Source organism: Hoplias malabaricus, chromosome 5 (genome assembly GCF_029633855.1).
Source record: "Hoplias malabaricus isolate fHopMal1 chromosome 5, fHopMal1.hap1, whole genome shotgun sequence".
Lineage (NCBI taxonomy): Eukaryota > Metazoa > Chordata > Actinopteri > Characiformes > Erythrinidae > Hoplias > Hoplias malabaricus.
In genome coordinates, this window is record NC_089804.1 from 38,606,703 (window position 1) to 38,618,972 (window position 12,270).

The 12,270-nt window shown below is 46.1% G+C and overlaps 1 protein-coding gene across 3 annotated transcripts in view; it reads right to left on the reverse strand.

Annotated features, from left to right (window-relative positions):
- Positions 1-12,270, reverse strand: part of fhit (fragile histidine triad diadenosine triphosphatase) — a 284,283-nt gene that overhangs the window by 39,851 nt on the left and 232,162 nt on the right. For all 3 annotated transcript variants that reach the window (XM_066672616.1, XM_066672619.1, XM_066672617.1), the window contains one exon: positions 4,296-4,364. In XM_066672616.1, coding sequence (XP_066528713.1) covers positions 4,296-4,364 — 69 coding nt within the window. The remainder of the gene's footprint in view (positions 1-4,295; positions 4,365-12,270) is intronic.

The window sequence follows — 12,270 nt, forward strand, 5'->3', positions numbered from 1 at the left end:
GCAGAGCAACAGACGAACTAAAAGTCTCAAACAATGCATAGAGGCTAGGGATTAAACATTGTGGCGATTTATAATGTCTTATTAGTGCAGGATTTACACAGTAAGGAATGCTGTTGGACCATTCCCTGGATTATAAACAGACTGTGTGCGGAAGACTAACGCTGCTCTTTCCACTTCCATGATATCATCATATTCTTTGACAAGTCACAGCTCTCAAATATGAGACAAAAGAGTGGGAAAAAAAACAGAAACGATACAAAACAAGCATGAGAGCTGTGATTGTTCGTCTTCTGGCAAGGTGACACTGCAAAGAAAATTGGAAATGCCATCTGCTACATCAGAGCACGAGGCAAACAGGCTGAAAACAGAGGAGCTGAAGATCTCTCCGAGAGACGCTGTCAGGTTCTTTATGGCCACGCTGCTGCCGAACGTCACCGCTTCCAAATAACGTGACAAATAAAATGGCACTCGCGAGGCCTAGGCCTAACGCCTTCAGGATAAGCACCATCACTCTGACGGCATCCGCTCCGGCCCGGAACAAAGCCTTCAGTCCCGAGAAGGAGAAGGCAAGAAAATGACAAGGAAAAGAGAAGAGTGTGCACAAGAGTCAGTAGCCAGGCAGAAGCTAACACAGTGAGAGAAGACTGATTGTCATGGGGCTGACTCTCTGTTTTCTGTTCACCACCACAGACCCCCCCACCCCCCACCCAGGACTCCAACATGTCACTAGTGGGATCTAAACCATGGGGGGAACAAAGCAGCCTTGCCCTTAAGCAAGGGAATGCTTCACATCCCGCAGAACCAAAAACCAACCTGGAAGGGGTGGGTGGCCTTGCCCTTAAGCAAGGGAATGCCTTAATCTCTACAGAACCTGAAGAGAAGGAACAGGGTGGCCTTGCCCTTAAGCGAGTAACACCAAAAGCCCCGCCCACTAGACAGAAACACTACATTTACATCTCCCCAGTAGAGAGACTGTTGATTATACCAAAAGTACAGTGTAAAACTACAGAATATTTTAGTAATATATTTCAGTAAAGATATCGTCTATTAAAATGAATGGCGATAATTCTCCATCCACTCACAAAAATAGTTACTGAGAAAATGTCAACTTAGAAACTGGGCTTTGGGCGATTGTCTGTTAATTTATTTTAAGGATACATTGATATAGACATTTTATTTTAAGAAAATTGTAAAAAATAAATACATAAATAAATAAATACTAAATAAACAAATAAAACTTTTGGTGGAGGTTGAGCAGAAAAACAGTATGTGATACACAATGGTTCTGTCAATGAACCATTTTTTTATTCAAGTCTCAAAGGGTTAAGCAAGAACCTGCAGAACCCAAAGGTGCAATCTCAAGAGACAACCCTCAACCTGACGGATGATCTACCAACTGAACCCACTCAGCGAGGCATTCACCCGCTTAAGGGCAAGCCCACCCTTCTCCTCCAGCGTGGGTGTTCCCTCTCACCAGAGGAGTCCTGCTTTTGTCCTTTGCTCGTTACATGTTAATGAAATTCTCTTAGCACAAGGATTCAAATCATCCTCCATGGCAGAATGTGTCCTATTTGTAGCTGAACCTAGCACAAATAGCTCCCCACATTTGACCCTGAATGAGCAAAGGACAGTGCTACGGTTAATAAAAGCAGAGATGGAGATAATTATTTAATTATTAGCTCTGGCTCTTTGTAGAGACTCACACAGATGTGTATAATAATGAATAGCTCGCTCGCCTCATGGAGCACTCTGCGTAACCGCCCAGGCCTTGAAACATTCAGAACCTCTTTGCACATCACACTGCAGAAACGATTTGAACCAAACGGCAGTGCTGTTGCCGTTCCACACGTCCCGGGCCAATCCTCCCAGGAACAGGAAGCTGAGCTCATCTATTGTATCTTAAACTGTTTTTATGAGGGAGTAAATGTCCTGGGCTCAGGTTATAAACCGCTTAATGTTCAATGTTTAGTGGTGAGGGAGACTTCGCTGATTATTTATAGCCAAGCACGGCCATTTTTGAGAAAAATGCTTCTCATTTTCTAAGCAGCAACCCCCCCCCCCCCACACACACAGCCTAAGAATGTGACACCTCATTAATACTCCTGTGGCTGAATGCAATCAGAACCTCAAAGCAATGTTCCAATATCTCTTGTAGGAGTCTCGTTGTTATATTCGGTTTGTAGAGTTCTATCCAAGATTATCGCATTAAATTTCATATAGTGCCAGCTGTGAAACATGGGGGAGGAAGTGTGCTATTATTATTTTTATTGTTATTATTCCAGGGGAGATAAATATACATGCTATTGAAATAAAGTTCATATTGTCAGTGTTCTTATATTCGTATATATATATCTGACAGAACTGTACTCACAACAGCCCTTCTGATGATATGCAAATGAAAAACAAAGATATTTGTATTACAGAGGTAAGGCTGCGGTGCCAAGGCGCTCCATTTCTCCCTGAAGCACTTGGGGGTATTAAGAAAGCAAGGCTACTTTTATTAGAAGTGCTTATTAGAATAGACCGGAGTGGTTGGGATTCATTCGCTGTGGCATCGCTGATTACACATTTAAAATGTCACCGTTATACATATGGAAATAGCAAGTGGAATTATTTGGTGTCAGGATACTGTGCTTCTGTAGCTAATAATATCTTAGAGGGGCTGGAAGGCCTTGAAGGTATTTCTCCAGCTATGATAGCCATTTATTCGTTATTGCAGTACATTTACTTTTTCTTTTAGACCCATACATTGATGGCACACTCGAAGGAACATTGGTTTAAGACAGACATTTGCATTTTTTTCCTGGGTGAGATGTAAACAAAGTCATTCCATGGGATTTGATTTGAAACGGTGGGTTGTAAAGCAAAATAATGTCTGAAAATGAGAAAATGAGGTTTTACTAAACACAGTACTTCGGATATTACTAAAGATTTGTGTGTTTTGCTTCATTATAATTTGGTTTGTGTTTAAAGATTATGGGTTAGTTTATGTTTAGAGTTAGGAGAAAGGTGTTTAACGTTAGAGTTAGTGTTTCCATGTTGAGTTTCTAGACATTTTCACGCATAACTAATTGTTTTAATGGAAAATGTATCTTATTTATACACATTGTAAAAATACTGGGAATGATGGTTTATAAATGGTGTTAAATTCATTTTATATTAAAAAAAACAAACCTTCAACAGCAGAATCGTGTTAGTTACTGTATATACAGTTCGCCTGAAGTGTGCCATCACTGCAGTGACCCCTCTGTCTGTGTACAGTTCATAGAAAGTGTATGAAACTTCCTGACAATTTCCAGACAATTTAATTTGTCTTTTTATTTTCTCTCAAATATTCCTTTATATTTCAACAGGCTTTAAATTGTAGGAAAATAATTACTATATAAACTATTTTAATCAACATAGAAATGCTCGAAAATGTACTGGAAACCCTCATGAACTTACTTTAGAAGTAGTGGTGTCAATAACATTTAATTACTATATCATTCTGATTCATTAATATGATACATCTTTATGGCACTCATTTGTCTATTCAACGTTTCACTTCCTGTTTGAACTTGACTTTGCCTCTTCACCTCACATGGCCCAGTAGTTAACCTTCCTCCTGTGTTAGCTTTCTGTTAGCATCTCCTATGCTAATGGGTCGGTTTTGACCCATGTCTTAAATCAGCCATAAGATCCCCCTAAAAACAATTAATTATCAACCAAATAGTTTCTCTCCTCTTGTTGACCTTGTTATTCTTCCTTATCCATGAAAGGGTTGGTTTTAATTGTTCATTGTTGCGTACTGTAAACTGGAGATGTACACGATACAAAACTCTAACTCTAAACTGACTGGGCCTTACATGTCTGGACATGTCTGTCTTTCCAGACATGCCAGCTGTAGGCTGTTGGTGTATAGTGTGTTTGTGAGTCCAGATTTGGCACTTGTTTTTGTTTTCTGATTTAAAATGGTATATGGGTCGAAACTGACTCTAACAAAAGCCATAATTTTTTATTAATTTGTTTAAATAGAAGTTCCTGACAAAGTCAAAAAGTCTTGTTGAAATAAACAAATTTATGGAGCACTTGTGCTCATTTAAAACCTAAAAACAGGTTGCTCAAGACCCTAACACAAGAGGAAGGTTAAACTGCTGTTCACAATGTGGCGGGTGCTGCATTTAAGGCGGAATGTAAATGGGAATCAGAGATGGCGAGATGTATTAAAGGTCAAGAACTGTTTAGTGTTGCCCTGTGAAGTGACCATTTCCAGGATGAATTCATTATATTTGGACAGTGACAAAGTGAAGCCGTACCTCGTCGTAGATGCTGTCGTTCCTCTCGAAGTCGCCAGCTTTCCTCGGCAACACGTGGACATGGACATGCTGCAGGAAAACAAACAAGGAGAGCTTTAATCAGGAGCAGTGTAATGGTCCATGTGTGTGTGTGTGTGTGTGTGTGTGTGTGTGTGTGTGTGTTAGAGACACAGTCAGTCAGGAATTCTTTTAACACCGGTACGCTCTAACAAACACGCTAACCACACACATGTGGAAGACTTAATTAATTCACAATCTGGAGGCGGCTTGGGCTGTTATATTCTGCATGTAATACATTTTATTTAGATTTTTTTTATTTTTAAACTTTATTATTTTGTTTGTTTTCAGATCTCCAGAGAGCCACAGGAAATTTTACCAAGCGTACACGTGTAAACCTCAGAGAAATCCCCGTGTTGTATTTTCCTTCCCATTAAAAATATAACTCTTTTAAAACTTAAATTGACTTTGTCAGGCGTCCTTCGTCAATATGCCATCACCAGCTCCACCATCTGCACACTCTGTACACTCTGTACACTCCTGAGCGGAAACTCACCGCTGCTCTCCTTGGGCACACACTAGCAGAGCTTTCCACTCCTCTTCTTGTCGTTCTTATTTTAACAAAAGCAAACCCGAGGTGCTGTACTTATTACAGTTCAGAAATATACAGTAACACTTGACCTTGTTCGAATCTAAAAGGTCCATACACTGTGTTAGTTTTGAGATGAGTCTATTTATGATTCCCGTATTAATTTGTTTATCCTGGATATTCATGTATGAATGGGTTTATACCACAGACATTCTTAGTTATTACATTCCAAACAATAACATAATCCAGTTGTTCCCAACGCAGGAGGTCCACCCCTGAAGGGAGGCTCTGGGCTATTGCTGGTGGGTGCAGCACAGTAAATGGATACATACATTATGCATGTCACTGTAATAATTACTCTGTAAAGGTGATTTTTCACTTCATTTTGTTTTGTTTAATAAGACATGGCAGTTTTGTTTGTTGAATATAAATTCCAGTCAAAGACATGTACGTATGTGTGTGTGTACATTTTCTCCTGTACCAAAGGGGGGGGGGGGGGTGCTGCATACAATGTATGGGAACCATAGACATAAATAAATAGCATAAAATTATTGAAAATAACAATGTTTTTAAATACTTGTATTTATATTATAGAGTTAAGTGTAGTGAGTGTATGAAATTTTCCAATTATTCCAACTATTATGTCACAGGTGTTTGAGTGACTGGGTGATTGTGTGTGTGAGTGACTGGATGATTGTGTGTGTGAGTGACTGGGTGATTGTGTGTGTGTGAGTGACTGGGTGATTGTGTGTGTGAGTGACTGGGTGATTGTGTGTGTAAATGACTGGGTGAGTGTGTGTGTGAGTGACTGGGTGAGTGTGCATGTGAGTGACTGGGTGATTGTGTGTGTGTGTGTGACTGGGTGATTGTGTGTGTGTGTGTGACTGGGTGATTGTGTGTGTGAGTGACTGGGTGAGTGTGTGTGTGAGTGACTGGGTGAGTGTGTGTGTGAGTGACTGGGTGAGTGTGTGTGTGAGTGACTGGGTGAGTGTGTGTGTGAGTGACTAGGTTAGTGTGTGTGTGAGTGACTGGGTGAGTGTGTGTGTGAGTGACTGGGTGAGTGTGTGTGTGAGTGACTAGGTTAGTGTGTGTGTGTGTGTGACTGGGTTAGTGTGTGATGCCCTGTGATGGATGTGTGCCTGTAAACATGCAGCAAAATAACAGCTATTTAAATGATGAAATAAGAAAAGAACAGATGCAAACTCAGCATCAGAGTGACGAATGTAAACACTGTGAAATCACAGAATCCGACCTGTGAAAGAGTGATGCCTCTGTTTATATCTGAGCGGGACACGTACAGTTCCTACAAATGCAGCGTTACTCACAGCTTTGTTTAAATTATCATCAGGGGCAATGCAAATCAACACACACACACACACACACACACACACACACACACACAGATGAATCTAATTGCAGAATTTCTTAATATTCATTCTTCATCAGAATGCTATGATAAACAGAGTAGATAAGTGTTTATAAACACTACAAACAACAGTACGTGTTCAGAGACAGCCACTTAGCTGCCGTTCCTTGTCTATTTAATGAGATGATTTGCATAATTGCTGCATTATTTAATTTGCCCACCTTCAGGAAACTTCAGGAAAAATAGCAGGGGGATGGAATTAGGCGGAGGGGAGAAAGACGGGACTGAAGGTGCTGGACAAGAGGCGACGAGGCGACAAAGTTGGGGGTCAAAGTTGAATTGAAAATAGTGGTGAAATTGACATAATATTGATCCTTTTTCATTATAAAATATTAGTGTATTTTATAAAGTGCCTTTGCCAACTGTTAGTGACATTCCCAAATGTACCACATCTTTGTAATGAAAGTTTTCCAAAAAAAAAAAAAAATGTGCATGTTGATATGAGATTAAATCTGCCCAAATTAGCATAAATTTGAATATTTAATAAAAAAACAGGGCTTCTGGTGATGCTGAAATGAAAATAATGAATGGGTGTGAATTTATTAAACTCGGGTCTCGGTTTGTGTCGCAATATTTTGACTTTTTAATGTTTACAGTTTAAGAGAAGACGTGTTACAGATGCACAGCTATAAAACATCGGAAAAAGAAAGTGCTGACTGTGACAGGACCGGCCTTTTGGGTTTGGCCCAGGAGGGAAGATTTCTAAATGTATGCTGTTTTAAAAACCTACCAATTTATAAACATTTCCAACCTGCAGTGTTTAGCATTAATGAGGCTGTATTATCAAAAATATAACGGAGTACACTCCCAGGATTCCTCAAATGTGTCACATCCTGGCCCAGTCCTGTTTGTATTCCCTGCCATGTGCTCTGTCACGCCTTCGTCCTGTCAGTCTGTTGTCCCCGCCATGTGCTTTATTTGCACATGGCTCTGTTTTGTTTATGTCCTTGTCTCCGCCTTCGTCCCGCCTCCTCGTCCGTGTCATCTGTTCACCCGTCCTCCCTTGTTATCCGTTTCAGCTGTGTCTCGTTTGTGTCTGTATTTAAGCCCTATTGTGTCACGTCCTGTTGGTCGTACATTTCTCATTTCTTATTTATCCTATGTCTAGTCGGTCGTGTTTCCTTGTCTGTCCGTCTGTCTCCAGTTTCTCCGTGTTTGTTTTCTTAGTCGTTGTTTCATGTCGCAGTTTCCTTTCCTATCGTTATTTTGTGAACTCTTTAGTCTGTCAGTCCGGTTTGCCCTGTTTAGTTCCCCGTGTTTAATTTAGCCTGCTTTGCTCCGTTTGTTTTCGTTCTGTTTAAGTCTCGTTGTGTGTTATAATCCCTTATTAAATATACTGTGTTTTAGCGAGTGCGTCCGCCTCCTTCTATCCGCCCCTCGTTCCTGACAGAATGTACGACCCCCAGGACGCAGCTAGCACAGAAAATATGTTCGACAGGGCTGCGATATGGAGTAGCCGGCTCCGGCAGATACACGCCAGCGTTAATCAACGCCTACAGGAGGAGGCAGCTCGTGAATCGAGTGATTACGTCAGCGCGAGTCGTAAGAGCCGGCGGAAGAAGCGTGCTGGAGTTCCCCCCTCGCTGGAGGATTACCCCCTCAGGTCCGGGGAAATTTTTGGGGGGGCGTTAAGGGTAGGGGCTGTTAGCCTCACCTCCGGAGCTCTGAGGTCTGAGGCTAACAGGGGCGCACCTCGAGGTGATCTAATGGGTGCGCCTGTGAAACCCCCTAAACCCTTTACAGCTCCAGCGCGAGCCCGGCGAGCAGCACAAGCCCCTGTCTTCGTTAACGCGGCGCCTCCTGCCGCGCCTGTCTTCGTTAACGCGGCACCTCCTGCCGCGCCAGTCTTCGTTAACACGGCGCCTCCAGCCGCGCCTGTCCTCGAGAGCGCGGCGCGCGCCTCTCCTGTCTTCGTGAGCGCGAAGCGCGCCTCTCCTGTCTTCGTGGACGACGTCGCTGCAGGCTCCCCTGCCTCCGAGGACGACGTCGCTGCAGGCTCCCCTGCCTCCGAGGACGACGTCGCTGCAGGCTCCCCTGCCTCCGAGGACGACGTCGCTGCAGGCTCCCCTGCCTCCGAGGACGACGTCGCTGCAGGCTCCCCTGCCTCCGAGGACGACGTCGCTGCAGGTTCCCCTGCCTCCGAGGACGACGTCGCTGCAGGCTCCCCTGCCTCCGAGGACGACGTCGCTGCAGGTTCCCCTGCCTCCGAGGACGACGTCGCTGCAGGTTCCCCTGCCTCCGAGGACGACGTCGCTGCAGGTTCCCCTGTCTCGGTGATGGCGGCACCCGCCGCTCCTGTCTCGGTGATGGCGGCACCCGCCGCTCCTGTCTCGGTGATGGCGGCACCCGCCGCTCCAGTGTCCGTGATGGCGGCACCCGCCGCTCCAGTGTCCGTGATGGCGGCACCCGCCGCTCCAGTGTCCGTGATGGCGGCACCCGCCGCTCCAGTGTCCGTGATGGCGGCACCCGCCGCTCCAGTGTCCGTGATGGCGGCACCCGCCGCTCCAGTGTCCGTGATGGCGGCACCCGCCGCTCCTGTCTCGGTGATGGCGGCACCCGCCGCTCCTGTCTCGGTGATGGCGGCACCCGCCGCTCCTGTCTCGGTGATGGCGGCACCCGCCGCTCCAGTGTCCGTGATGGCGGCACCCGCCGCTCCAGTGTCCGTGATGGCGGCACCCGCCGCTCCAGTGTCCGTGATGGCGGCACCCGCCGCTCCTGTCCCCGTGACTGTGGCTACGGCCGCTCCTGTCCCCGTGACTGTGGCTACGGCCGCTCCTGTCCCCGTGACTGTGGCTACGGCCGCTCCTGTGACTGTGGCTACGGCCTCCCCTGTCCCCGTGACTGTGGCTACGGCCTCTCCTGTCCATGTCCGTAGGTCGGCCCGAAGGACTTCAGGGCCGATCCCCAGAACTTTGCCCAGGCTGGTTCCTCAGACTGCCCAACAGACATTAGCCAGTCCTGGGCACTCCCCTGTTGTATTGGTTCCCTTGTCAGTCCCTGTCCTGGTTCCCGTCTCTGTCCTTGTCTCTGTACCCGTGTCTGCCTTTGTCTCTGTCCCTGTCCCGGTCACTGTGTTTGTGTCAGTCCCCGTAAACGTCTTGGTCCCTGTTCCCCTACCGAGTCCTGTCCAGTCCCCTGTCAGCCCTGTCCAGTCTATGTTTCAACCCTCAGTCTCGTCACATGTCCAGTCCCCTGTTAGTCCTGTCCAGTCTCTGTTTCAGACCCCTGTCCAGTCCCCGTTCCAACCCTCTGTCCGGTCTCAGGTTCAGTCCCCTGTTAGTCATGTCCAGTCTCCGTATCCGTCTAGTGTCATGTCACCTGTCCTGTCTTCTGTCCAGTCACATACCCCTGTCCAGTCTAATGTTCCTATCCTGTCCAGTGTCTTGTCCCCTGTCTCGTCACCAGTCTCTGCTCCCGTCCATTCCCAGCACCCAGTCCTGTCATCAGTCCCGTCTCCATTCCAGTCCCCTGTCCTGTCACCTGTCCATGTCCAGTCTTCTGTCCCCAAACGTGTCCAGTCTCCGTATCCGTCCCACGTTCAGTCCCCTGTCTTGTCTCCAGTCCAGTCTCCCGTCAATTCCCATGTGTCCACTCCTGTCCTGTCCAGTCCGTTCTCGTCTCTTGTTACCCCCCTTTGTCAGTCTCCTGTCATGTCCCATGTCCCGTCTCGTATATTCGGTCCTGTCGTGTCCCCAGCTCCTGTGTCGGTTCCCGTCCTGTCCTGAGTCCTGTCATGTTTTTCGTGCCTTCTCCTGCGCCAGCTCCTGGGGGGTTTAGGAGTACGCGCCCGGGAGTTGCGCGTTCTTGGGGGGGGCATCTGTCACGCCTTCGTCCTGTCAGTCTGTTGTCCCCGCCATGTGCTTTATTTGCACATGGCTCTGTTTTGTTTATGTCCTTGTCTCCGCCTTCGTCCCGCCTCCTCGTCCGTGTCATCTGTTCACCCGTCCTCCCTTGTTATCCGTTTCAGCTGTGTCTCGTTTGTGTCTGTATTTAAGCCCTATTGTGTCACGTCCTGTTGGTCGTACATTTCTCATTTCTTATTTATCCTATGTCTAGTCGGTCGTGTTTCCTTGTCTGTCCGTCTGTCTCCAGTTTCTCCGTGTTTGTTTTCTTAGTCGTTGTTTCATGTCGCAGTTTCCTTTCCTATCGTTATTTTGTGAACTCTTTAGTCTGTCAGTCCGGTTTGCCCTGTTTAGTTCCCCGTGTTTAATTTAGCCTGCTTTGCTCCGTTTGTTTTCGTTCTGTTTAAGTCTCGTTGTGTGTTATAATCCCTTATTAAATATACTGTGTTTTAGCGAGTGCGTCCGCCTCCTTCTATCCGCCCCTCGTTCCTGACATGCTCTCTCAGCACATGGCTCTGTCTGTTATTGTCCATGTCTTCGCCTTTGTCCCGCCTTTGTTCTGTCTCCTTGTCCTTAACCCTCGTTATCTGTTTCAGGTGTGTCTCGTTTGTTCATGTATTTAAGTTCCCTTGTGTCACATCCTTTCATCGGTCATTTGTTTTGTGTTATTTTTATTCCAAGTCGAGTTGTTTCGTGTTGTTCCATTTCCTAGTCGTGTTCTAAATTCCTAGTCAGTTATTCCTTGTTTTGTTTTCTCGTTTCATGTTGTTGTTTTTAGTCCTTTCATTTATAAGTCGTCGTGTTTACCCTCAAGTTCGTTTCTGTTTGTTTTGTTATATTCTTTCATTAATAAGTATCTGTTCTAGCGTGTGCGTCCGCCTCCGTCAGTCCGCCCTTCGCATTTCCCTGACAAAATGTGTACAAAATACAGTTTTACGAATGAGAAAGTTCAATCCTGACACTTATTTACAGCGAAAACCAGTATGTAATCCAGTAACCTCTTAACAATGTGCAATATCACTGACTTATAAACTTCATGGACTGCTCGGTGCCCCCCCCGCCCACCCCCACACACATTCTGCACAAGTCTATTAGCCTCAAATATCAACAACAGGATCTGTAATGTATTATTCTGAGAACCGCGCATTGTGCGTCACCATCACTGCTGTGTGCCCCTGCACCCGGCCGCTTCCGGAAGGAACGTGATCCAACATTAAAGATGTGCGGTGATGTCCCGTTTCTAAATTTATCAACACAGCTTCGACAAAACTCAGTAAAACCGAGTCGCAGACAGGTCAAGCGTTTTACATCCGCCGCGGTCTGATTTCCATATCCTTTTAAGAACCGAACGCTTCCCATGTTCCCGCACACTCACTTCAGTGTCACTTTCTCAGAGTGCCGTCTCTCTGTTGTCCTTCATAAAAGATCTAAATACATTAAGGGTGTAGTAAATTTTGAGCAAAGTCCAACAGGCCTCTGTCTCAATGACACAAAGCTCTACAGTCTCAGGTGGAACACGTTTTATATGCTCAGGAAAAGAAAGGCACCACACAGGTCAATTGTCACTAAATGTACCAGCAGTGTAAAGGTATCCAGAGTGCAGTTTAGCTGCCTGAAGGTACATTACATTCTCTTCTCCAGAAGACAAGCGGAATATTCCACCTTCTCTTTCTAAATGGTAAATGCATTAGGCATTAGGTCACACAGCTCCAGGGGCCTGGAGGTTGTGGGTTCAATTCCCACTCTGGGTGACTGTCTGTGAGGAGTGTGGTGTGTTCTCCCTGTGTCTGCGTGGGTTTCCTCCGGGTGACTGTCTGTGAGGAGTGTGGTGTGTTCTCCCTGTGTCCGCGTGGGTTTCCTCCGGGTGACTGCTCCGGTTTCCTTCCACAGTCCAAAAACACACGTTGGTAGGTGGATTGGTGATTCAAAGTGTCCGTAGGCGTGAGTGTGTGTGAGTGTGTGTGTGTGTGTGTGTGTGTGTGTGTGTGTGTGTGTGTTGCCCTGTGAAGGACTGGCGCCCCCTCCAGGGTGTATTCCCGCCTTGCGCCCAATGATTCCAGGTAGGCTCTGGACCGGCCGCGACCCTGAATTGGATAAGCGGTTACAGATAATGAATGAATG